Source organism: Equus quagga, chromosome 1 (genome assembly GCF_021613505.1).
Source record: "Equus quagga isolate Etosha38 chromosome 1, UCLA_HA_Equagga_1.0, whole genome shotgun sequence".
NCBI lineage: Eukaryota > Metazoa > Chordata > Mammalia > Perissodactyla > Equidae > Equus > Equus quagga.
This window is the reverse complement of record NC_060267.1, coordinates 97,512,640-97,535,742: the sequence shown is the minus strand read 5'-3', so window position 1 is coordinate 97,535,742 and position 23,103 is coordinate 97,512,640. Positions and strand designations below refer to the sequence as shown.

The window sequence follows — 23,103 nt, the reverse complement described above, 5'->3', positions numbered from 1 at the left end:
ACTGCATTGAGAAAGCTGATTTTTCACCTTCTCTTTTGCTTCCATCTTTTCCATCCACCCAAGTGATTCCAAGGCAGAAGGAAACAAGTACCCTAATGGGGACGGAGACCTAGCTCCTAAGCCATACAGACTTCATCCCCCTAAGCTGGATGGACTTGACCTGTGATTCTGGGCTTGAATACTGGAACATGTCCCAATTCAAAAAGAAGAAGGAGAAGGAAAAGGAAGAGGAGAGGAAGGAGGAGGAACAGGTGGAGGAGGAGGAGAAGAAGAAATTAATGTGGATTATTCAGCTTATAGACAAAGAGCTTGTGTGACTCTGGCATGCTTCTCAAATGGAGTGTTAAAAACAGAAGCAGCAAACCTAGTTAGGGTCTGCCCCATTTCTTCTTTCAACAGGTATCTAGGTGGGCAGCTCAGGGAATATGGGAGGCCCAGTGTGTCAGCCAAGGTCCCCACAGAACAAAGATGGCACAATCAAGATGCACTTTTTTTTTTTGAGGAAGATTAGCCCTGAGCTAACTACTGCCAGTCCTCCTCTTTTTTGTTGAGGAAGCCTGGCCCTGAGCTAACATAGTGCCCATCTTCCTCTACTTTATACATGGGACAGCTACCACAGCATGGCGTGCCAAACGGTGCCATGTCCGCACCTCGGATCCGAACCAGCGAACCCCGGGCCACCGAGAAGCGGAACGTGTGAACTTAACCACTGCGCCACCAGGCCGGCCCCTCAAGCTGCACTTTTGAAGAGAGTTTAATGAAGATTCTATGCACAAGGGATGGGCAGGGAGACCAAGGGATGGTAAGGCACCTTAGGACTCACAAGATCTGGGAGCCTGAGCCTGAAGGGACAAGAGGAAGGGAAATTACTGGAATCTGGAGGCTTGGAGCTGTTGGAGAGGGTGCCTAACAGGAGCTGTGGCCATGGCATGGGAATACAGCCTTGCCAACCCATGGCTCAGCAGTGAAAGAGCAAGAGGATAAATACCCCAAACTCTCTCTCCTTATCTTCCAATCTCCTACTAATATCTGTTATTGGCCAAGTAAAACCAGAATTACAAAGGCAAGAGAGATTTGTTGCTGTAGTGCACAAAATCCAACCTTCTAGAACACATAACGGGATAGAGAAGGATGAAGAAGTGATATAGGAAGGTAAAGAGAGAGCATACATCTTACTAAGAGAGCTAGACTGCAACCAGGCCTATGAAAAAATATCCCTTGGCTTTCTTACACTCGAGGTGGACAATTAAGAATTGAAGATCCACCCTTGAATGAATATTGCTACCAGAAACATATAGAGTAACAGGTGGATCCCAACTTCTGCACAAGGCTTGCTTGTTTGCTCTTGGCTCTGTCCGTGGGGCTGAACTATTCAACAGCAATGTATGTGAGTGCTATAGAGCCCACCAGTCCCTTCTGGGAATGCAGTATAGCTGGGAGGGATGAGAACACACAGGGTAGAAAAATCAGAATGAAAAGGCCCTGTGGGAAGCTAGAGTTTGGCCCCATGAAACCAGATGAAATGTAGAAGGCCAATGTAAGATTCTGTTTGGAGCTCAGGAAAACCAAATCCATGCTAGAAGTGGAGGGTGGGAGGGTGTTTCTCAGAGTTTGTGTGAACAGGGAGTACAATTTGTGGTCGTGAATTCACTTTTGTCATCAACAAATATTTAGCGAGCACTTACTAGTAGCAAGGCACTGAAATTTGGGATACAGCAGGTGACAAAACAGACACAATTCCTGGACTATTAGTGCTTTTGGGAAGATGTAAATAGACAATTAAAAATTACACTTTTAATTGCTGTTATTATATGGATCATCTCATTTACTCATCACAAAGTAGTATAGGACTATTCTTTTTAAGCAAACTTTTAATTTTATAACACTTTTAGATTTCCAGAAAACTTGTGAATATAGTACAGAGTATTCCCATATACTCCACACCCATCACCCTATTATTAACATCCTACATTAGTATGGTATATTTGTCACAAACAGTGAACCAATATCAATACATTTTTGTTAATGAAAATTTGTCCTACTTTATTCAGATTTCCTAACTTTTGCCTAATGTCCTTTTTCTGTCCCAGTGCCCCATTGGGATACTACATTAAATTTAGTTTTTATGTCTCCTCCAGACTGTGACAGTTTCTCAGACTTGATGTGATGTGATGAAAATGGCACTTTACCTCTGTGGTCATATTTTTTCTGACCCTTTCTATCTCTCTTCTTCTCTGGAACTTCTATAATGAGTATATTGATATGTTTGATGGTATCCCACAGGTCCCTGAGGCTCTGTTTATCTTTATTCATTCTTTTTTCTTGCTGCTCCTCATGCTGGGTAATTTCAAGTTCACCGACCCTTTCTTCTGCCTGCTCAAATCTGCTGTTGAACTACTCTAGTGAGTTTTTCATTTCAGTGACATTACTTGTCAGCTTGAGAATTTGTTTGGTTTCTTATTATAGTTCTATCTCTTTATTGATAGTCTCATTTTTTCATACATAATTTTCCTGATTTCCCTTAGTTCTTTGTCCATGATTTCCTTTAAGTCATTGTACATATTTAAGAACGTTGATTTAACATATTTGAGTAATAATGCCAATATCTGGTCTTCCTCAGGGATAATTTCTTTCAAATTATTTTTTCCCTATAAATGGGCTATACTTTCCTTTGTATGCTTGCAATTTTTTGTTGAAAAGTGGACATTTTGAGTGTTGTGTGTGGTAATGCTGAGAATCTAATTCTCTCACTCTTCAGAGGTTGCTAAAACTTGCTTGTTGAGGGCTGGAACCATCCATTTGTGACTTTTCCAAAAATTTTTTTGCAGTGTGTATTCCTTGTTGTGCATACTCATTAAAGTTTCTCTTCTATTATCTTTATGGTCAGCCCGTGGCCTGACAAGGCTTTGTAAAAATGTCTGGCTCCCAAAGTGGGGGGGGGGGGGGGACTACTGCCTCTTTAAGTCCCCTGGAAGGTCTTTCAGCTTGTAGGAGTTGAAACAATGGGTGCCCACCTTTGCTGGCCCCTCAGTGATCAAAAGTAGCATCAGCACTCAGAACACACAATCCAAATATATAGAGGACAAGGTCTTTGTTGCCCAACCTGGTTCCAGCAAGCTGCACCAGTAATGAAACCCGCTGCCCCACTGCTTCCTGTCACAGAGATAGGGGGTAACACCTCATGAAAGGCTGTAATTTACTGATGTTTACTAGCCTCTTCATCATGTTCTGTCCTGGATGCTGCAAGTATTCAACCAGACTCTAGAATTTCAAATATTTGATTCATACAGTTCCTGCTAGTTCAGTAGTTCAGTAGTTGTTTAGGTAGAAGGATGGATTCTTGAAGCTTCCTACTCTGCCATTTTCTGTCTCAGAATGAGGCTCACAGGAGTTCATCACTTGCCTACAGCCACAAATTAGTAAGTGGCGGAGCCAGGACTTCAAACCGGGGCCTTCTGAGTCCATGGACTGGGCTCTTAACCCCAATTCTAGACTAAAACCCACGTTTTGGGTGCTGAGATGGAGGTATCTTCAGAATAAATGTGTTTGGCACTACCATCATTGGCACTAGAATGATGAGGGTCTGCCAGATCTCTTCCCATGCTCCCACTTTTCCATCTCCTTTCCTCCAGATTGGTGGAAGAAGTGAAGGAGCTGTGCGATGGCCTGGAATTAGAAAATGAAGATGTTTACATGGCGACCACCTTCAGGGACTTCATCCAGCTACTAGTGAGAAAGCTGCGAGGAGATGACAAAGAGAGCGAGTGCGTCATTGACTATGTGAGTCCTGGGCCCTTCCATGCGGACATGGCCCTGCTGGCCCCTCCAGCATCCATGTCTGGTAGTCCACAATGACACATGGGGGAAACCTGGATGTCGAGGAAGCCAGGACCCTCAAGAGCCCACCCTTCGGTGTCCCAAACTCTGCCTGGTTACCCTGGATAGCCTGAGGATGCCACGGCAGTAAAGCAAACTCAACAGAGAGAATTGCTGTCTAAGTCTAAGTGTATGGGACAAATTCTGAATTCCAAGACATGAGAGCAGGATATTAAGAAGGAACTTTTATAGAGTACTTCTCTCTGTCTTTTTCCTAGATGGGTTTTTCCGGCAGTGGCTGCATCTCTACTGTGCCTCCAGCACCTGCCAGACCATCCTGCTGGGACTTTAGTTCCCTGGGTGGCCTCATGCCCTAGTTCTGGTACCACCACCTCTGCCATTTGTCCCTGTAGTCTAGCAATGTCAGTGGCTTCCTGCTGTTACCAACCTCTGGGTTGACTCATGGCTTCTCAGCTCTTCTATCACCTGTTCCGCTAATTCTCTGCATTAAATTCTTTTTGTTGAAACACACATGAAAAGAACCAAGGAAGAAAGAAAGACATTAGAAATGTTTTCCTATTAAAGAAAACACATGATCCTATGTATTATACTTGTATATACAGAAGTATGATAAAATAATTGCAAATCTTTTTTTTTTTTTGAGGAAGATTAGCCCTGAGCTAACATCCACCACCAATCCTCCTCTTTTTTGCTGAGGAAGACTGGCCCTGAGCTAGCATCTGTGCCCATCTTCCTCTACTTTATATGTGAGATGCCTGCCACAGCATGGCTTGACAAGCGGAGCGTAAGTCCGCACCCGGGATCCAAACCAGCGAACCCTGGGCCGCTGAAGCGGAATATGCAAACTTAACTGCTGCGCCACCACATTGGCTCCACAAATCTATTTGTTTAAAGACATTCTTCAAAAATTATCCCTGAGGTATTTTGGCAGGCTACCAACTCCTATAGGAATTAGCTTTGGGGTGCTTTTTTGGCTGATAGTTTGGAACAAAAGCTGATGAAGAAAGTATATGTGGCCAGGATGGACACCAGGCTGGCCTTGGGATTATGGACAAATGACTGATGAACAGATTTCAGGAGGTGGATGGCATCCCAGAGGCTCCTGCTTTCAGTGTGGATTTCAGATCCATAGGGAAGTGAGTGGTGGGCTGGTGTCATGTCTGGTGGCTTACAAGGGCCTGTCCACTGACTGGCACTTCCTGTGTATGGAGGCCAAGCAGCCAGCCTGAGGTCACACAGAGGGTAAGTGGCAGAACTGGGCTTCCAAGCCAGGCAGTCTGGCCTCAGAGTCTGTGCTTTTCACCTCTTCTTTTCACTCAGCTCCTAGAACTGCCCACATAACAGCTCCTTGGGCCAAAGAGGACAGCAGGACCAGATTTGTCAAAAGAGCTTTGAGAACGCCAAGGGCCTCAAGCCCTGGCCCCCTTGGTTGTGTGTGTGTATGCACTTGAGTGGTTGTCTGTCCATTTGTGAGCCTTTCCTGTGTCTGTCTGTGGCCGTGGGCCTTCACTGATGCTCATTTGTGAAGAATCCACACTGTGGCTGTAGCCTGTGAAACCTTCCTTCCCAGGTAGAAAAGGAAGCGAACAGGCTGACAATCAAGATGCCCCACCAGCTCTTCATTGGGGGCGCGTTTGTGGATGCCGAGGGGGACAAGACTTATGAGACCATCAACCCGACAGACGGAAGTGTGAGTGCAGGCCCAGTGCCCCCTCCCCCCTCCCCTTCTTCCGCCACGGCCTCCTCTCCCATCTGCTCCCTAACCTCCCCCAACATGGCCTTTGGGGGTCCTGGCCCAGGAGGCCTCTGCTTGGACACGAAAGGGGTGCAGTCAGTCTCCAGTCCTTCCTACAGGAATGGCGTAGAGGGGAGATATGGTGGGGCAGGGTCGTGGGGAGGCAAGAGGACTCTAAAGGGTCTTGAGTCTGCTTCAGAGACGGAGAGCAGAGTTAAACCCCTCAAGGAAGAAATGAAGGCCGTTCCCTGCCCCTCCACACTCTGACAATGACCCTAGCATGGGCCCCACCTCCTCAAATGTTCTAACACCCCACCATCGGAAAATTCTTCCTTGAGTCCCGTGCTTGTTAGACTGTCTCCTGTGACCCTCTTACATCATGACCCAGTACATGCACACTGTACTCTCACGCACGTGCACATCTGAAACAGCACTTACTCTTACAGGTGTGTCCTGATTGTTTTCTCTCCTGTCCTAGCCTATGGCATCACTCAGGTCCCTGCAGAAAGCAGATAGCACACTCAAAGTGGGTCATTTGAGGGGAGTGTAAAGAAAAGGATGGGTATGGTGCGGGGACATGGATGGGGGTGCAGTCTCCTCAGGCAGGAACATCGGGAGCTGGAGTTTCAGGAACCCCTAGGAAGGAGGCCACGTGGACACGGCTGCTCGGAGGTGGGGGCCGCTCGGCTGGCGCTGTCCATGGTGATCAGCAAGCAGGTGCTGGCCCCTCCTCCCACCCCGCCTCCCAGCAGCTTCCCTTTGGCCAAACCCAGACGTATGCTGTAGTGCAGGTGGACACCCTCAGGGCACAGAATGGAGAGTGGGGATAGGCATGGTCCACTCATCTCCCATGTCTACCCTATTTCACTTAAGAAAAACCTTCCACTCGGGACTCACTGAATTAATGGGTCTCTGCTCTTTGTTTGAAAACGCTGGGCTGACCCTCAGCCTTGTAGCTGCAGCCTGAGTCTGTCACCCTGTTTGAGCCCAGTGGGAAAGTGAAGAAAAGGCCCCTGGTATGTAGAAACACAGAACTTTCCGAAGGCCCCTGCCCTGCCCTTGTGGCACCAGCAGTCCCAGTGCCTTCCCATTGGCCGTCTGAGCCCACCCAGGTGGCCAGGGGAGCAGGTGGTGTGGGGTGTCTGTGCTTGATCAGCCCAGGCATGGCTTCATGGGTCTGCTTCACCACAGGCCATCTGCCAGGTGTCCCTTGCCCAGGTCAGCGATGTTGACAAGGCAGTGGCTGCTGCAAAGGATGCTTTTGAGAACGGATTGTGGGGGAAGATTAGCGCTCGCGACCGGGGCCGGCTCCTGTACAGGTGAGAGCCCCCCCACCACCTTCGGCTCAGGTGAGGCTGGATGCTCGGGTGAAGGCCCCTTCTCCTGGGGTCCTGTCAGGAGGAGGTGGGATCCTGCACAGGTCATGTACCTGGGGCCTAAGGCTCAGAAGAAGCATCTTCAAAGAAGTGACTTGAGAGGCCGGAGGGATTTCACCAGAAACAAGTGGCCCTAGGGAAAGGTGTCCCTGGTGGAGGGGACAGTGTGAGCAGACACAAGGAAGTACAAGTGACAGTGTGCTTCGGACGGGAGCCCAAGACTAGCAAAGCTACCAGATGGCCCTGGGCAGACCCAGACAGGCCAGGCCGGAGGAGGGATTGAGACTGCTGTGCACAGAAGCCAGCAAGGGCAGGGATGGGAGCCGGCCTGTCTCTCCTTGTCCTTGCTCAGCCTGGCTCTGGCTACCAGAATCTCCTGGTCTTACATTTTTTTCTTTGTTTTTCCTTCCTTTTAAACCAGGACATAAGGGGCCCTCTCCCCTTAGCTCCAATCAGAAGTCTTAGGGAAGGACTTGGGGCCACTCCAGTTTGTGACCACAGGGTGGAAGTGAGGCTCAGAAGAGAGATGCTGCTCCCCTGGAAGTGGGGGGTCCCCCTGGGGGAGGAGCAGTTGCCCGCAAGAAAGTGAGGTGATATTTTCAGGAGAAGGGAGGGTGCTGAGCAGGCGAGCTGAGCAGAACTGGAAAGCCTGGTGAGCGGGTTTCAGGAGCTCTGGGTCCTGGGGAAGCTTGCAGGCACGGAGCCTGGTGGTCCTGTGGCCCGAGCATGCTTGCCACCCGATGGGAGGCAGCCTCCACCGTGGCCTCGCAGTCAGAATGCTGTTTATTGCTATTCTATTGGCCGGAAATGCCAGGGCAGCCCTTGCTGCAAAGAACCAGCAAGAGGGGGCTGCATGGTTTACAAAACTGAATATAGATGGTGGGGATTGGGGCAGGCAAGGGCGTGCCAGCTTGCCCTATCTCACGTTAGTTTGAAGACCCTTGGAGAACCTGTCAATTTTAGGAAGCTGTTGGCTAGTGACCCAGAGCCCCTGGAGATCAGGCAGAGCTGTGAACCGTGTACACCCAGGCTGGTCGTGGTGATGCTCTGGCCCTGGAGCAGAGACCCCTGGGGTAGACTGCAGGACCCACAGCAGTGTCCTTCCCTCGAGACGCTCTGCTGCCATTTGGTGGCACATGTCATAAGAACCCCAGTAACCACAGTGACAGTGAGGGGGTGGCACCCTGCACGGCTTAAGTGGAGACCCGGCCGGGTGGACAGACATCTCAAGGCTTGAGAGCTCCTAGTGACCCAGTCCCTGCCCCGTGCAGCCTCCCAGTCCCTGTGGAGGAGGCACACCCATCACTGGCCCGGGAGGGAGCGGGACAGGATTTCCTACAGAAATGGCTGCAGAGCGTCCCTGGTTCAAGGAAGAAATAGGACCAGCATGAGTATTAGGGAATATGGAATGCATTACAGGAATGAGACATCATGCAATTGTGGGAGAAGCTGGGAAGAAGGATCCAGAAGAGAGAGTTAGAGACAGTCACTAGGCAGCCCCCAGAACTCCTGGGAGACAAGATAGAGCTCCTCAGGAGCCGAGCTGCTGGGGGAGTCTGTGGAAAGCTGTTGCCCTGTGTTCGGACACTTTCCATAGGTCCATGGCCCAGAGTCTGGGGGTGGCCTGGGCTGCTGTTGGTCAGGGGCATGCTGGAGCTCCGGCTGAGCCCACCAGGCACCTCTGGGCCGGCCCTTCTCTGCGTCCACCCTGCAGACCTGCTGGGGCGTGACTTCACTACTACTCCCACACCTGGTGCCATGTGGGGACAGCTGGGCCGAGTTGACAGTAGAATGAGCCCACACAGCCCCCGGGCTGAGCCTCCCGAATAGTGAGCCTGGGTGATAGTTGCTTTAGGAAGAGTGTCTTGGGAATTGGGTCTGTGACTCTGCCACATCACACACACGTGTGATTGTCACACACACGTGGCATTGTCTAGAAGTGTCGGGGGTTTGAGGGATTTGGGGCTGCTCAAGGGAAAACATAACCATGAGAGGCAGTGACACGCAGCAGGCTTTGCCGGGGCTGCTTGGGCAGGTTGCTGTGGGGAAGCCTCGCAGCAGGAGACCCTCCAGAGGCTGTGGTGAGGGTCGATACTCAGAATGGGAGGGATACAGGGGAACTCCTGGGGGAGCAGGGAGAGCGGAGAGGGCTCCCGTGTCCATGCAGTGTCACTCGGCGGCATGGCTGGAGTCTCTGGGCCAGGGCGCTCCAACGGGCAATGGCCATACCTGCATGGCCCATCTCACCTGTGGGAACAGCTGCCGCATGAAGTTCCTGAAGGGATGCAAAGCAGGCAGGCTGTAAATGGCTAAAAATCTGCTTGTTGGGGCTATATTTAAAATCATTGGATGTGTAAAAATTGGCACCAGTAGGCTTTCGAGCTAATGGGTTTCAGCCTGCAGTAAAGACACAGCAACCTAGGGGCCAATATACAGAGGCCATCTTTGGCTTATTTATGACACATATTTATACCTTTGGCTCCTCTGTCCTTGTAGCTGATGAAACCCTAGTCCTTGAAATGCTGGAACATGACATTTTTACTATTTGGTCTATAACTTTTCTCAAAAAGTGATTTACACCTTTGCTCCTCTTACTCAGAGAGTGACCCAGGCACGTCTCTGTTTCTGAGGTGACAGAATGACTCTGTGGCTGATTTCCTTATTCAGTCCGCAGTTTCCCTCGCCTGCCTTGTGCTGCATGCTGACCACGTGCCCGGCGGTGTGGGAGATCCAGTGGGAGCAGGAGACCAGACACGGTCCCTGCCCATGTGGGAGGGGCAGATGGTACTGACAGGCTCATCTAAGTGAATGTCAGGATGTCAGGCGAGGTTTTAAGAAAGGTGCAGATATGATTGGTCTGGGATGGGCAGAGGTTAGGGTTGGTTTCCCAGGGAGAGTGGTGTGAGTTGGAGCTGAAAGAGGTGCTGGAGGTCGAGAGGGACAGTGCAGCCACACCGCACCTAATGCGGCTCCCAAAGGTCCCAGGCAGGAGCACCTGGATGAGGCCAACATAAGGAGGGGGCAGGAGGAAGGTAGAGGGTGCTGCGACCCCAGGAGGAAATGGGCAGAGCTCCAGACTTGGTCGACCAGGCACAGGGTTGGGGCTTCATCTTGAGTGTGGTGGGCAGCCGTTGGGGGTCCTGGAGCTGTAGGCAGGAGGACAGGAGCAGACCTGGGGGTGTGAGGGCCATGGTGGTGCCCATGTGCAGGAAGGAGCAGGATGGAAATGGGCCAGCAGGCTTTGGTCCCAGACTTGTCTCTGGGCGGGAGCTTCCCTGGGTGTAGGATTGAGGGCTGCTCTAGACCCAGGGTCTCCATCTTGCCCTGTCCACCCTGCCCTGGTGCATGAGACCCTCACATCAGAAAGGGGGTACTGTTCTGAAACCCAGGCTGCCCACAGCAGCACACCCAGCAGCCACAGAGGGCGCTGGGCTGGGGAGTCCTGAGGTTCAAGGAGGGCCGTGTGGATGCTCCTTGCCTTGCATCTCCCCGATCATCCCTCCCTCTCTGTCCCGGAGACGCCAACCTCGGAGCACACTCCTCTGGACCCGGTGGTGGTTGAAGCCACGTGCTTCCCCTGTTTGCAGCTGTGCAGAGACAGAGAAGGCGGCCTCTTGGGGTGGTGACCTCCTTGTTACAGAGGCAGGTGGGCTCCTCTGCAGGGTCATGTGTGAGGGTGATTATAAAGTAGTCAATCCATTGATATTTTCAAGAAGGAAGAAAGAGAAAAAGAGGACAAGAGAGAGGGACAGAAGGGCATCATCCTTACACCCATCCAGCAAAGTAAATATTACTGTTGCATCTCACAGATGAGAAAACTGAGGTCAGCACATCTGAGTGTGGCAGAGCCAGGAATGCAGGGCAGGGCCCCTCAACTCCTTGACAAAGGGCCTTGAAAGAGCAGGCAAGGCTGTGCTGGGCCTGAGCCCACCGCCCTCCTTCCCCCACACCTTGGGCAGGTTGGCAGACCTCATGGAGCAGCATCAGGAGGAGCTGGCCACCATCGAGGCTCTGGACGCAGGCGCCGTCTACACGCTGGCCCTGAAGACCCACGTGGGCATGTCCATCCAGACCTTCCGCTACTTTGCTGGCTGGTGCGACAAGATCCAGGTGGGGGCTGGCTCCTGCTCTCCACGAGAGAGCTCACACAGGTGGGCTGGCCTGGTGATGAACTCCAAAAGCAGCACATTGGTCTGCATGCTGCATAACAAATTACCACAATTTAGCGGCTTAAAACAACACCATTCATCAGCTTTCGGTTCTGCAGGTGGGAAGTCTGGGTGGGCTCAGGTGGGTTCTATGCCAAGGTCTCACAGTGTCGATGTCAAGGTGCGGGCTGGGCCTTACCCAGAAGCTCTGTGGGAGACCCCACTTCCAGGTCCATTCAGGTGCTGGCAGAGTTCAGTTCTTATGGGTGCAGGACTGTGGTCCTGAACCCTTGCTGGCTGCCAGCTGGGCTACTCTCAGCTCCTGCAGGCCTCTCTCTGGTCCTCCCCAGCGCTCCTTCCCCACTAATAGCTTGTTGTTCTCAGGCTTAGAATCCCTCTGACTCTCTTCTGCCACTAACTGGAGAAAACTCTCTGCTTTTCTGGGGGCCTCCTGTGGTTACATAAGGCTCACTTGCATCCTCTCCCTTCCCCGAGGTCTGAGGCCAGCTGTGCTGTACCGCATTATTGCAGGCAGGATGGCTCACCACATTCCAGGTCCCAGGGATCAGGGTGTGGCCTCAGGGTCATTTTTGGAGGTTTGCCCACCCCAGGGAGACCCATGGCTTTGGGGCTAATGGCATCTGTGCCCCCCAGATTTGACCTCCACAGCTCGTCTCTTCTTACGGGGCTGAAGAGTGCTGGTGTGGCAGCGATGAGGGGGGTGGGCCACCCGGTGCCCACTCCCTGTTTGCTGCTGCATCACTGCTGGCTGGAGCTGGCCTCCACCCAGGGCCTCCAGGGCCAGCACAGCCTCTAGAGGCAACTTGGTCCCCTGTGCACCACCTTCACCGTTTCTCCACCCCAGTGTCAAAACCAGAGGCCTTACCAGTACTAGGACCAGCTTCCTGTCTGAGGACTGTGCCAGGCTCAGTGCAGCCCTGCTGGCTGCCCACTCCACCTGTATCTGAACTCCTCAGATGGTCCCGTCATACGTCAGCTGGGAGGTTTGGGTCTCCTACCCATCTGGGTAGTGGGGGCGTCAGGATGCAGACAAGACCCTATTCCTCCCTGGGCCCTAGGAGAGGGCTGGCAGCGCAGAGGGGAAGGGGAAGAAACTGGACAGCCCTCCCACTGACACACCCTGTGCTTCTTCCAGGGCTCCACCATCCCCATCAACCATGCCAGACCCAACCGCAACCTGAGCTTGACCCGGAAGGAGCCCATTGGGTGAGTCCTTGTGCTGGGCAAAGATCGGCCACCTGCCAGGCGCTTTCCAGGCAGTGCACTGGGTGGGGCGCTCAAAACATCCCCTTTTTACATATTTATCAAACAGCTGTTTATTCACCAACTGCTATGTGCCAGACATTCCAGGCGCTGGAGATATGGCAGTGATCCCAACTGCTGGAAACTCCTGTCCTCAGGGGTCTTAGATTCTAGCAGATGAAACAGCTTCCGCTTCCAGACTCCCTGTTCTGTGCCGGGCACTGTCTGAATGACTTTAGAAGTATGATTTTATTTAATCCCCACAATAACCCTATATCAGTCAGGGTCATGGTGGGAAACGGAGGGTTTACCTGAAAGATTTTGTCTGAAAAGAGTATAAGATTACCGTGCATAAAAATGAGGGCCTCCTACCCAGCACCAAGGAAGAGAAAACACCAACAGAGAAAGAGCAAAGGACAGAAATGGTGCTCCACAGAAGGAGGAAGACAAGTAACCACAGAAAAGACTCACCAGGCAGTCAGGCGGCCCAGAGGCCACAGGAGAGGGAAGCGCCCTGGCCGCCGGTTGGGGGAGGGCGGGGGTCCCCCTCCGCCAAAGGCAGCTCGGCAGTGACTGTTCGGGCCCAAATGTCCTCACCCAACAAGGCACAACTGTGGTGACTCACTGACACGGGGGCACAAGGAGACACGCCCAACAGCAAAACCCAGCGCAGCCAGTGCCGGACTGTAGGCGTCCCTACGAGGACGGCATGTGGCCACACGAAGGAGCGGGCAGCGCTGCGGGCACCACCCAGAAACAGCTCCAGGGGTAACTGCCGCGGCCTGGGGAAGGCACCCCGACGGCTGTCGTCTGAAAGCGCCCCACGCTGCCCTGTCCTGTGGTCCAGCTTCACTAGGCCCACGTCTGGGGGTGCAGGGAAAGGCCTGGCCAGGGGTGACCTCGGGAAGGAGGGGAGCTGCCTGGTTCAGAAGCCCAGCCGTGCCCAGCACCCAGCACCCAGCAGTCAGTCATTCCCACGCACTCTGTGCCGCCACAGGGTGGGGACACTGTGATCCACCAACAGGGACCTCACGTCTCTGTGGATGGTGGTCAAAGACCCTGAGCTTCATCGGGAACGTGGGATTGCTTCATAAGGAGAATGTGTTCAAATGTCACTTGGATCAATACCAATGAGTACAGAAGGACAAATCAGGTCTCGAAGGGCAGGCCTGCCAGGGAGGGAGGCTCCTGTCGGGAGAGTGGGCTGTGGCTGCAGGAAAACCCAATCCTTTAGGCCACAGGGAGTGGTGAGGCTGGGGGGACGTGGCACTGACTCCAAGGCAGGGGTCCCCACCCAGGCTTCCCGGTGCCAGGCCACCTTAAGCTACGGGGCGAAGAGGAGAATTCTTACCTGGTGCTAAGAAAGAGCAAAGGCCAGATCTTTGTGATGTTCATATTGGAAAATACTAGAAAATTTATATGAGGCCATCTCACTGCCCCTCCCAGCGTCCCCCAGGGCTTCTGGAATGAAATCGTACTCCTGACTGTGGCCGCTCTCGATGGGGGCCTTGTGCCCCTACCCCGTCCCCTCACAGTGCTCAGCTACAATGGCCTCTTCCAGGACCCCCAGGCCCTCCACACTCACGTCCCCTGCACATGCACACCCACCCACCCCCACCTCCAGTCCCCCGGCTGCTGGTCATCCAGCCGTCAGCTGTGTCATGTCCTCCTCCCAGAGGCCAGCGCCCCAGGTCAGCGCCCTCGCTGGTCTGCGACCTCCTTTTGTTCTCTGTATGACACACACCTTTGGAACTGATGCTGCCAGTGCACACGGGTTGTGCCTGAAGCGCCTCCAGCCAGCGTGCACCAACCAACGCCCCTGGCCAGGGCCTGGCAACCCCCGGAGCAAAGCCACAGCCGCCTCATGGAAGGCCCTCCCCTTCCCCCATCCTTTGGCTGCACACTAGCCCAACATCCTTTGGAGCCAGAGGGCTCTCTACTGAGAGGAAGGTGTCACCTCCCACTGTCCAGGCACACTGCCCCTGCAACCCTGCCGCTGTGAGGAGTCACCCCACGGCAGTGCCCAGGGACCTGGGGCACAGCAGGACAGTGCCCGGGAGGGGTGCCTCAACAGTGGCTGAGCCAAAGTCCTGAGGTTTCCAACTAAGAAAGGCCACCAAGAATAGGCGAAGCAGGGAGGCTGAGGAAAGAGCGTTCGTCCCATTCCCGTGTCCCACACCCCTGCTGGCTTTGACCCCATAGCAGGGCCAGGGCCAACTCTGCAGACCCCAGTCCCAGGGACCACAGCCTTTCCCCTACATTGGCCAGTGTAGGAGTTGGCGAGGCCTGCGGAACGAAGCAACACACACTCGGAGGCTCAAACAATAGGCCGTTGTCTCGGCATTCTGGGGGCTGCAAGTCCCAGCAAGGTGTGAGCAGGGTTGGTTCCTCATGAGGCCGTGATGGGGAACCTGCTCCAGGCCTCCTCCCTGGCATCTGGGGAGTGAGGAACGTTCCCCATTCTCTGACTTTATGTCAACATGGGGTTCGCCTGCTGTGTGTGTGTGCCTGTCCACACGGGGCTCCTTTGATAAGGGCAGCAGTGACAGTGGATTAGGTGCCCACCCTGCTCCAATAGGGCTTCATCTTAACTAATTCCATCCGCAGTGACTCTGTTTCCAGATAAGGTCGCAGTCTGAGGTTCTGGAGTTAGGACTTCGACATATGGATTTTGGGGGCAGCATCCAGCCTGTGACAGTGGGACTCCTCAGATGTGTTTTCCTCTTTGGAGCCCACCACAGCCTACCCCTCTCTCCCTGGGACCTTACCCACTTCCCTGGGACACTTGCTCTGTTTGCCCCGCCATCTTGTCCCTCTGGGTCTTCTGGGGAGACATGGGGTGTGGAGCGGCCTTCCTAACACCTCAGCGCACCCCGTCACCCCCAGGATAGTGTGTGGGCCTTAGGCTAGCCTCCGCCCAGCCCTGCCCGTCACTCCCGCTCTGCCAGCCCACGTGCTCTCGCTCCTCGCCACCCGGCCCTTGGCCTTTGCACACGCTCTTCCCACTGACTGGTTCAGCTTAGAGGTTGTCTTTTGGGGAAACGTTCTGATGGCGATAGTGGTCATGAAGATGAAGATGACGATGATGAAAACAACAGTCACGTCATCTGTGCGGGGCTCTTGTGTGGACAGCTCATCCAGTTGGGGCTGATGTGGAGACATGCTGTATCACAGTCACTTTACAGGGGCCAGGGGAAGGCAGGGCCATCTGCCTGCTGGGACCACAGGTGTCACCATCAGGTCCCCTGGGGCCATGGGGCCTCCACTTGATGTGGACACTGCTCAGCCTCGGCCTCAGAGGCCTCCTCTGGGACTGAGGGGTGGTGCCGACACTGGGTGCTGTCTCTTCATGCAAATCAGGCCAAGCCTTATCAGGCCTCCCAGGCTGACTCCATGCTTCTCTTCTCCACGAGACTGACCTGGCCTCACCCCCAGAAGGACCCTCTCCCATGTCGTTCTGAGTCACCAGTGTGATCCCGACTGTCTCCCACACCTTCTCAGCCCCCATGTGTGACCCCTGGCCTCCTCTCAGGCCCTGTCTGCTGCCAGGTTCTCACCCTTGCCTGCCTGCTGTCACCCCCACCCCCATCGCCTGGTGCCACGCCCAACCAAACTGTCTCCCTGAACAGGTCTCACAGGTCCCATCAGAACCTGTCCAGTGTCTGGGCCATCGTGCCTTGCTAGGAAGAGGGGCTACTGCCAGACTGGACATCCTGACCCATCAGGGACTAGAAAGGCAGGCATGAGCTGTTCTTCAGTGGGACTTTTGGTGCCGTATCAAGCAGCCTGGCTCTGGAGTGGACGTCAGCCCTGGGAGAGAAGGGGCAGTTGGCAGGTCCACTCTGGCTCCGTGGCTGAGTGGAGAGACAGACTTCTTTTGTATGGCAGGGTCTGTGGCATTGTCATCCCCTGGAACTACCCCCTGATGATGCTCTCCTGGAAGACGGCTGCCTGCCTGGCTGCTGGGAACACGGTGGTGATCAAGCCTGCCCAGGTGGGTGTGGCTGTGCTCCGCGCAGGCCCAGTGGACTATAGAGGGTATTGGGAAGTGTTCTGTAAAGGAGGAGAAAGACGGCCCGGTGGCCCCTTTGCTGATGCCGGTTCTGGCGTCTCCTCCAGATGGGAAGGGTACCGCTGATGGGCTGGCCTCACAGTGGGCAGAGGCGGCCTACAGGAGGACCGGTGCTGGCCATAGGCAGACTTCGTGTTCTTTCGGCTGTAGGGCAGCTGTCAGCTTAGCTGTGCTTGTGTTTGCAGCCGCTTGGTGAGCAGAGTCACAGATTTCGCCACAGATGCCAGCACTCTGGATTCGGGGGAGCAGAAACCCTGCTTCGTGTCCCTGTCCAGGCCCCGTGCTCTGAGACAGCATGGTGTGCTCTATTAGTAAAGCTGGTGCTGGTCTCCTGTCTGGCTTCAGAAACCAGAGTCCTGGAGGGAAGCAGGGGGAGGGGTGGGATTTGTGTCAGGGACTCCAGCCCCTCACAGAGAAGCCACGTGACATGGCCCTTGATCAGGGGCTTAGAGGCAGGACGTCAAGGGTCACTCAGGCAAGCCAGGAGGACCTGACCAGGGTCCCCCAGGGGTGAGGACCCTCCATGAGCCTCAGAGTCATCATCTGTGCTTCGGCAGTATGAGGCCCGCCCTGCCTGTCTCCAGGGCAGTGGGCACAGAGGGTGAGACGCTCTGACAGTGCGCCCAGCTCTCTCGCTCTCCCAGCTTCTTTGGGGCAATTTGGGCCCAAGGGTATTAACATAATAAAAAACCCAACAATAATGGTAGCTGACATTTATTTTTTTCCAGTTTCATTGAGATAGAATTCACATCCATCACTGTATTAAGTGTAAGGTGTACGGCATGGTGGTTTGACTTACATATACTGTGAGTTGATTATCACACTAAGTGTACTTAACACCCGTCATCTCATAGAGACACAAGAGAAAAGAAAAAGAAAACAAAATTTCTTTTCCTTGTGATGAGAACTCTTAGGATTCTCTTAACGACTTTCAAATATACCACACAGCAGTGTTAACTATAGTCATCAATCATGTACATTACATCCTTAGCACTTATTTATAATTGGAAGTTTGTACCTTTTGGCCAGCTTCATCTAGTTCCCTCTCCTCCTACCCCTGCCTCTGGTGACCACAAGTCTGATATCTTTTTCTCTGTGATCTTGTTTTGAAGATTGCACAGATAAGTGAGATCATACAGTATTTGTCTCTGTCTGACTTATTGCACTTGGCATAATGCCCTCAGGTCCATTCATGTTGTCGAAAATGGCAGGATATCCTTGTTTTTTTATGGCTGAATAATATTCCACTGTATGTGTATATACCACAACTTCTTTATCCATTTATCCATCGATGGGCACTTAGGTTGCTTCTGTGTCTTGGCTGCTGTGAATAATGCTGCTGTGATTGTGGGGGTGCTGGTGGCTTTTTGAGTTAGTGCTTTCATTTCCTTTGAATACATTCCCAGAAGTGGAATTACTAGATGACATTTATGTATTTACCCTGAGTCAGGCCTTCCTCTAGCATTTTAACATATAGAACAAATGATGTGATGATTTCCATACATTTGCTCATTTAAGCCTCACAACAACTCTCTGAGATGATGCTTAACCCCCACCTTTAGTGTGGGGTGCTGTCCCTGGAAGGTCCCCACTGACCCATCGCCCTTAAGAACACCCAGCCCCCCACAGGCCTTAACAGCCCCAGGGCCAGCACCCCACAGATTTGGCTGCTCAGCCTGCAGCCTGGAGGTGGGCGACCTAATCTTGATGGGGAAAGTTACCCTGGCCAGAAATTCACCCCCTCTTCCTCCAGCAGGTGAACGACTGCTGGGGGTTCCAGGGCCGGGGTGGCCTACAGCAGTGGGTGAGAGCCACACCTGGACGATGGAGTGCCAGGCTGGCCTGGGCACTGAGGTGCTCTCGGAGCCCACGGCAGGGCGGCCGCTCCCAGAAGAGGAGGCTGGCTTTTGGGGAGGGAGGGCCCCCTGCAGCCCTCTGAGCACGCGGCCCTGCAAGGCAGCCCTCGCCTGTGCTGCCTGAAGGAGCAAAGGCTGTGCAGGAAAGGCCGGGCCTGGCAGGGCTGGAGCTCAGCCAGGAGGCAGCGCTGAACAGGCAGTGTGGACCTGGGGTCTGTAGTTCCCAGCTCTCTGCTGGAGCTGTGGGGGAAGCGGGCTGGGTGGGCGGTACCCGCTGCAGTGGGACATGAACGTGGCTTCCCTGGGGATCTTCCTGCCACAGCTGTTCTTCCCTGCTCACTACGTCGGCTGCTGGGAGAGGAGGGCAGAGCCCCGCTCCCTAATCCCCCTGACCCAATCTTCTCTCCTGACTCCTCAGGTGACCCCACTCACAGCCTTGAAGTTTGCAGAGCTGACCTTGAAGGCCGGCATTCCCAAGGGCGTGATCAACATCCTCCCGGGATCTGGTAAGGACCATGGACAGAGGAGTGGGCATTTGGGGCAGCCAGGGTTCCAGGCAGCTGGAGATGCACTTGGTCAGAACACGGCCTGCTGCAGGATGTGCCCTGGGGGACAGAGCGCCCTAGTGCAAAGCTGGGGTGGGGGCAGGGGCTAGCCAGCTGGGTGGCAGAGGAGTCTCTCTCCCATGTAGTGGGGAGACCCGCCCCTGGAAGGGTTTTAGCTTTCAAACGCCTCCCCAAATGTTTTCCCTTTTGTGTGTGTGCTCTAGAATAAATTCTGTAACTTGGGAATTATCTGCCCTTGGAAGTATCTCCCTTTTTGATTCTCCTTGTGGTTGTTATAATATCCTCTTTATACTTTTCGTTTTTCCTTTCTCTTTTTAAATTGACTAAATTCATGAAAAATGTTTGTTTGTCACCATACCGCCTCCTAAAAAATAAACCACAACAGCTCTTGAATTTCTTTACCCATTCCACTGCTATTCTGTTTTATTTTCTTGTGTTCTTCTTCTTATTATTCCTTCTGTGCTCTCCTGTGTGTTTATTGTTTTGGTAACTTTCGGAGTTGAAAGTTCATTAATTTTATTTTTTGCACTGTAAATAAGGAAAGCTTTTAAAGAGAGCTTTGGCCCCCCTTTTGACGGGCACTTTCTCTCTTGTAGTAGTTTGATCTGCGCGTCTCTTCCGTTTGATGTTGGCATAGCTACTCCAACTTCCATCCGGTTGCTGTCTGTGTGATGAGTCTTCTCCACCTGTTCACTTTCACCCTGTTTGTGTCTTTGAGTCTAAAGCCCGCCTCCTGTAGATAGCACGTACTTGGATCTTGGTTTTTTATCCAGTCTGACAGTCTCTGCCTTTTGACTGGGTTGCTGAATCATTCACACTTCCTGTCATTATTGATACAGCTGGATTTACGTCTGCCAGCTTACCTTTTGCTTTCCGTGTCTCCTGTCTTGTTCCTCTCTTCCTTCTTTACTGCTTTCTTTTAATGACTTTTCACTACGTAGTTCTTATTTTCAAAGTGCTTACTCTAGGACTTACCGCGTACTGCTTAACTTATCAGCACCTCCCTTAAACTTATACTAATTTAATTCCAGTGAAATATTCAAGCGCCATTCCGACAAACCTCTATTATCTCTCTCCCTTTTTGTGCTAGTGTCACATAGTTTTGTGTGCATATCACATCCATATATGTTACAAACCCACCGATACATTGCTGTAAGTATTACTTTATGTAATTTTATGTCTATTACAGAAGGTGAAAGGAAAGGAGAGCAAGTCTGTATCTACAGAGTTTGTTACGTTAACTTTCTTGTTTACATTTCTTGTCCTCGTCATTCGCTTCTGTCGTTGAGTCACCCTTTGGTGTCATTTCCTTGCTCCATTTCTGTTTTGCTCCCACCTACCTCCTTTCTGCTATTGTTGTCAAATATATATCATTTCCATTTGTTATAAATCCAAGACTACAATCTTTTGCCTATTTTTAAATTGAGTTTTTTGTTTTCTTATTCTTGAGTTATTGTGTATTTTGGCTAACTGTACTTTATCAGACATGTCTTTTTCAGATATTTTCTCCCCCAAACAGTGATCATTTTAACAGAGAGCAGTGGAATGGAATTAGCATGAAAATCACTTTTGAGCTTTAAGTATATACAGAGAGGATGTGTGTCCCACTCCAGACCTTCCAAACCAAACATTCCTGGGTGCACCCGGGCACGTGTGGGTTTGCAAGCTCAGAGGCAGGGGAGCAGCAAAGATGGAGGAACTGGGTGGGTGGAGGAGCCCAGGGCTGGGCGGTGGATGGGATGGGGAAGGGCAGTGTCAAGACGACTCCCGGATTCTTGGCTTGAACAACTGGCTGCAAGGAGAGGTTGTTTACTGAAATGGAGAACCCAGAGAAGGAGCACGTCTTGGGGAAGATTAAGAGTTCAGTTTCAAATATGCTGAATTGGAGAGGCTGTGAGACATCCAAGGGGAGGTGCTGAGCGGGCAGAGGAATGATAAATGGATCTGGGGCCCAGAGGAGCTTGGCTGGGGATCCAGATTTAGAGGATGATGTGCTGGAAGATGGCATTTGAAGAGGTGAGCCAGGGTGAGATCAGCTGAGGAGACAGTGTGAACTGAAGAGAGGAGAGAGCCCAGGATGGAGCCAGAGGCACTGGGTGTTTTAAGGTTGGGTAGAGGAAGAGTGTTGAGCAAATGAGATGGAGAAAGAGCAGTCAGAGAACGAGGAGGCATTAGGAGAGCAGAGTCAGAAGCCAAAAGAAGAAGGAGATTTAAGCAGAGAGATTACGCTGAATTTGGGAGAGGAGACCTGGAATCTCATTGAAAGGAGACCTGAGGAGTGACTAGGAAGTAGCCATGTAGCGGGGTGGGGTGTGTGCAGGGCTTGGCGTGGAGTGGGGAGGCCCTGGGGTGTGGGGCAGGCTAGGAGTCGAAGCATTCCGAACAGAAGGGGCAGCAAGTACCTGGCCTCTCCATTCCTGGGGCTCTCTCAGACAGGCTGTGCCTGCGGGCAGGTCTTTTGGAGTCTGCGATGCTCGGGCACTACTGCCCCCACGGGCCAGGCCAGGCGTCCCTTGGGTCTCTACTGGAGACCCTGGAAGTCTGCACGTGCTCACTCTTGGGGACTACTCTGATAGCTGGGAAGCCACATGGGGAATGTGTGAGTCTGCTCGGGCTGCTACAACAAGGACCACAGGTTGGCGGCTTCAACCACAAATACTTATTTCCTCACAGTTCCAGAGGCTGGAAGTCCGAGATCAGAGTGTCACAGGGCAGGGCTGGTCCCTCCTGAGGCCTCTCTCCTTGCATTGCAGATGACCATCTTCTCCTTGTGTCTTCACGTGATCTTCACTCTGCGTGTCTAATCTCATCTTATAAGGACACTAGTCATATTGGATTAGGGCCCACCCTAACGACTCATTTTAACTTACCTTTTTAAAGGCCCTGTCTCCAAATATAGTCACAGTTGAGGTACTGGGGGTTAAGGCTTCAGCATATGAATTTTAAGGGGACACAGTTCCACCCATAACAGGGAACAAGGCCCAGTGAGCCCCAGGAACTCAGGGCACTAAGCTCACGGGTCTCACAGCCCAGAGCTCTGGCCTCAGGGCGGACATGTGAGGTTGGCCAGGCTCCTGCCTCTCGCCCCTCAGCACCACCCCTCCTGTCTGCAGGCTCGCTGGTCGGCCAGAGACTCTCAGACCATCCCGATGTGCGGAAAATTGGGTTCACAGGCTCCACAGAGGTGGGAAAGCACATCATGAAGAGGTAAGTGGTTGGGGGGTGAGAGAGGCGACCGCTGCCACAGAAGCTGTGGCCTCTGGTCACAGTGTCGGGACAGGGGCAGGGCTGTGTGTGAGCTCAGTCCTGCCTCTCATGCCTCCGTGTGCACGGTTGTCCCTGGAGGCCAGCTGATGCAGGTTCCAGTTCTGCGTGTCTGACGAGCCATTGGCGAGGCCACTTAGGAGCTCACCACGTGTGGCTGCTGACGCTAGGAACAGGCGCTCTGAACTGAGATGTGCTGTGAGCGTAAAAGACACACCAGATTTTCAAAACTTAGTGCACCAAGTAAAGCACCTCATTTATAATTTTTTATATTGATTGCAAGTTGAAATGATAAAATTTTTGATTGAGTTCAAGAAAATATATTAGAATTAATTTCACTGGTTTCTTTTTAGTTTTCTTTTAATGTGGCTACTAAAAAAACATTGCCATTTATGGAAATGGCTAGTATTTGAGGCTTTCATTCTATCCTGTTGGATGCCACTGATCTAGAATATTCTCCCATCTCTTATTCCTTGAACTTTGGCCTTAAACCAGCTGAGGTTGTGTTCCTGGCTCTGTCACTAATTCATGGCGTGACCTGGGCCCTGACTCTTTCAGGCCTCAGTTTCACCACCAGTTCAGTGAAGGTAGCATGCTCAGTGGTTCTGGTCTGCGTAGCTGACAAGCTTGCAGAGGCAGACAGGCCAGACCACAGGGCAGCGGCTCACAGCCCTGGCGGCCCCAGGACAACCACTGGCTGCCCGAACCCCACCCCACTAAAGCTGAATTTCTGGGGGTGGGTTTCTGGCATCTGCACTTTGAGTGACAGGTGCAAACAGAGAGGAGCTAGAGGTTCTGCTGAGCACACTGACCTGCCTTTCTCTGAGCACATGTAACCACCAACTTGTCTCTGCTCCAAGTTTCATGCATGTGAGCTCCAGGGCAGTCCAGCTATGGCGTGACAACTCCACGGGGTGAAAGGCTTCTCCAGGGCTCAAACAGCGTCTCCGCGTTGTAGCTCCCACTGCAGAATGCAGTTCTTTCTC

The 23,103-nt window shown here is 52.6% G+C and overlaps 1 protein-coding gene across 1 annotated transcript in view; it reads left to right on the top strand.

Annotated features, from left to right (window-relative positions):
- Positions 1–23,103, top strand: part of ALDH1L1 (aldehyde dehydrogenase 1 family member L1) — an 81,057-nt gene that overhangs the window by 46,015 nt on the left and 11,939 nt on the right. Inside the window, exons 10-17 of the mRNA XM_046680750.1 lie at positions 3,633–3,780; positions 5,408–5,527; positions 6,764–6,891; positions 10,908–11,058; positions 12,253–12,323; positions 16,248–16,353; positions 18,706–18,793; positions 21,967–22,060. Of these exons, the coding sequence (XP_046536706.1) occupies positions 3,633–3,780; positions 5,408–5,527; positions 6,764–6,891; positions 10,908–11,058; positions 12,253–12,323; positions 16,248–16,353; positions 18,706–18,793; positions 21,967–22,060 (906 nt within the window). The remainder of the gene's footprint in view (positions 1–3,632; positions 3,781–5,407; positions 5,528–6,763; positions 6,892–10,907; positions 11,059–12,252; positions 12,324–16,247; positions 16,354–18,705; positions 18,794–21,966; positions 22,061–23,103) is intronic.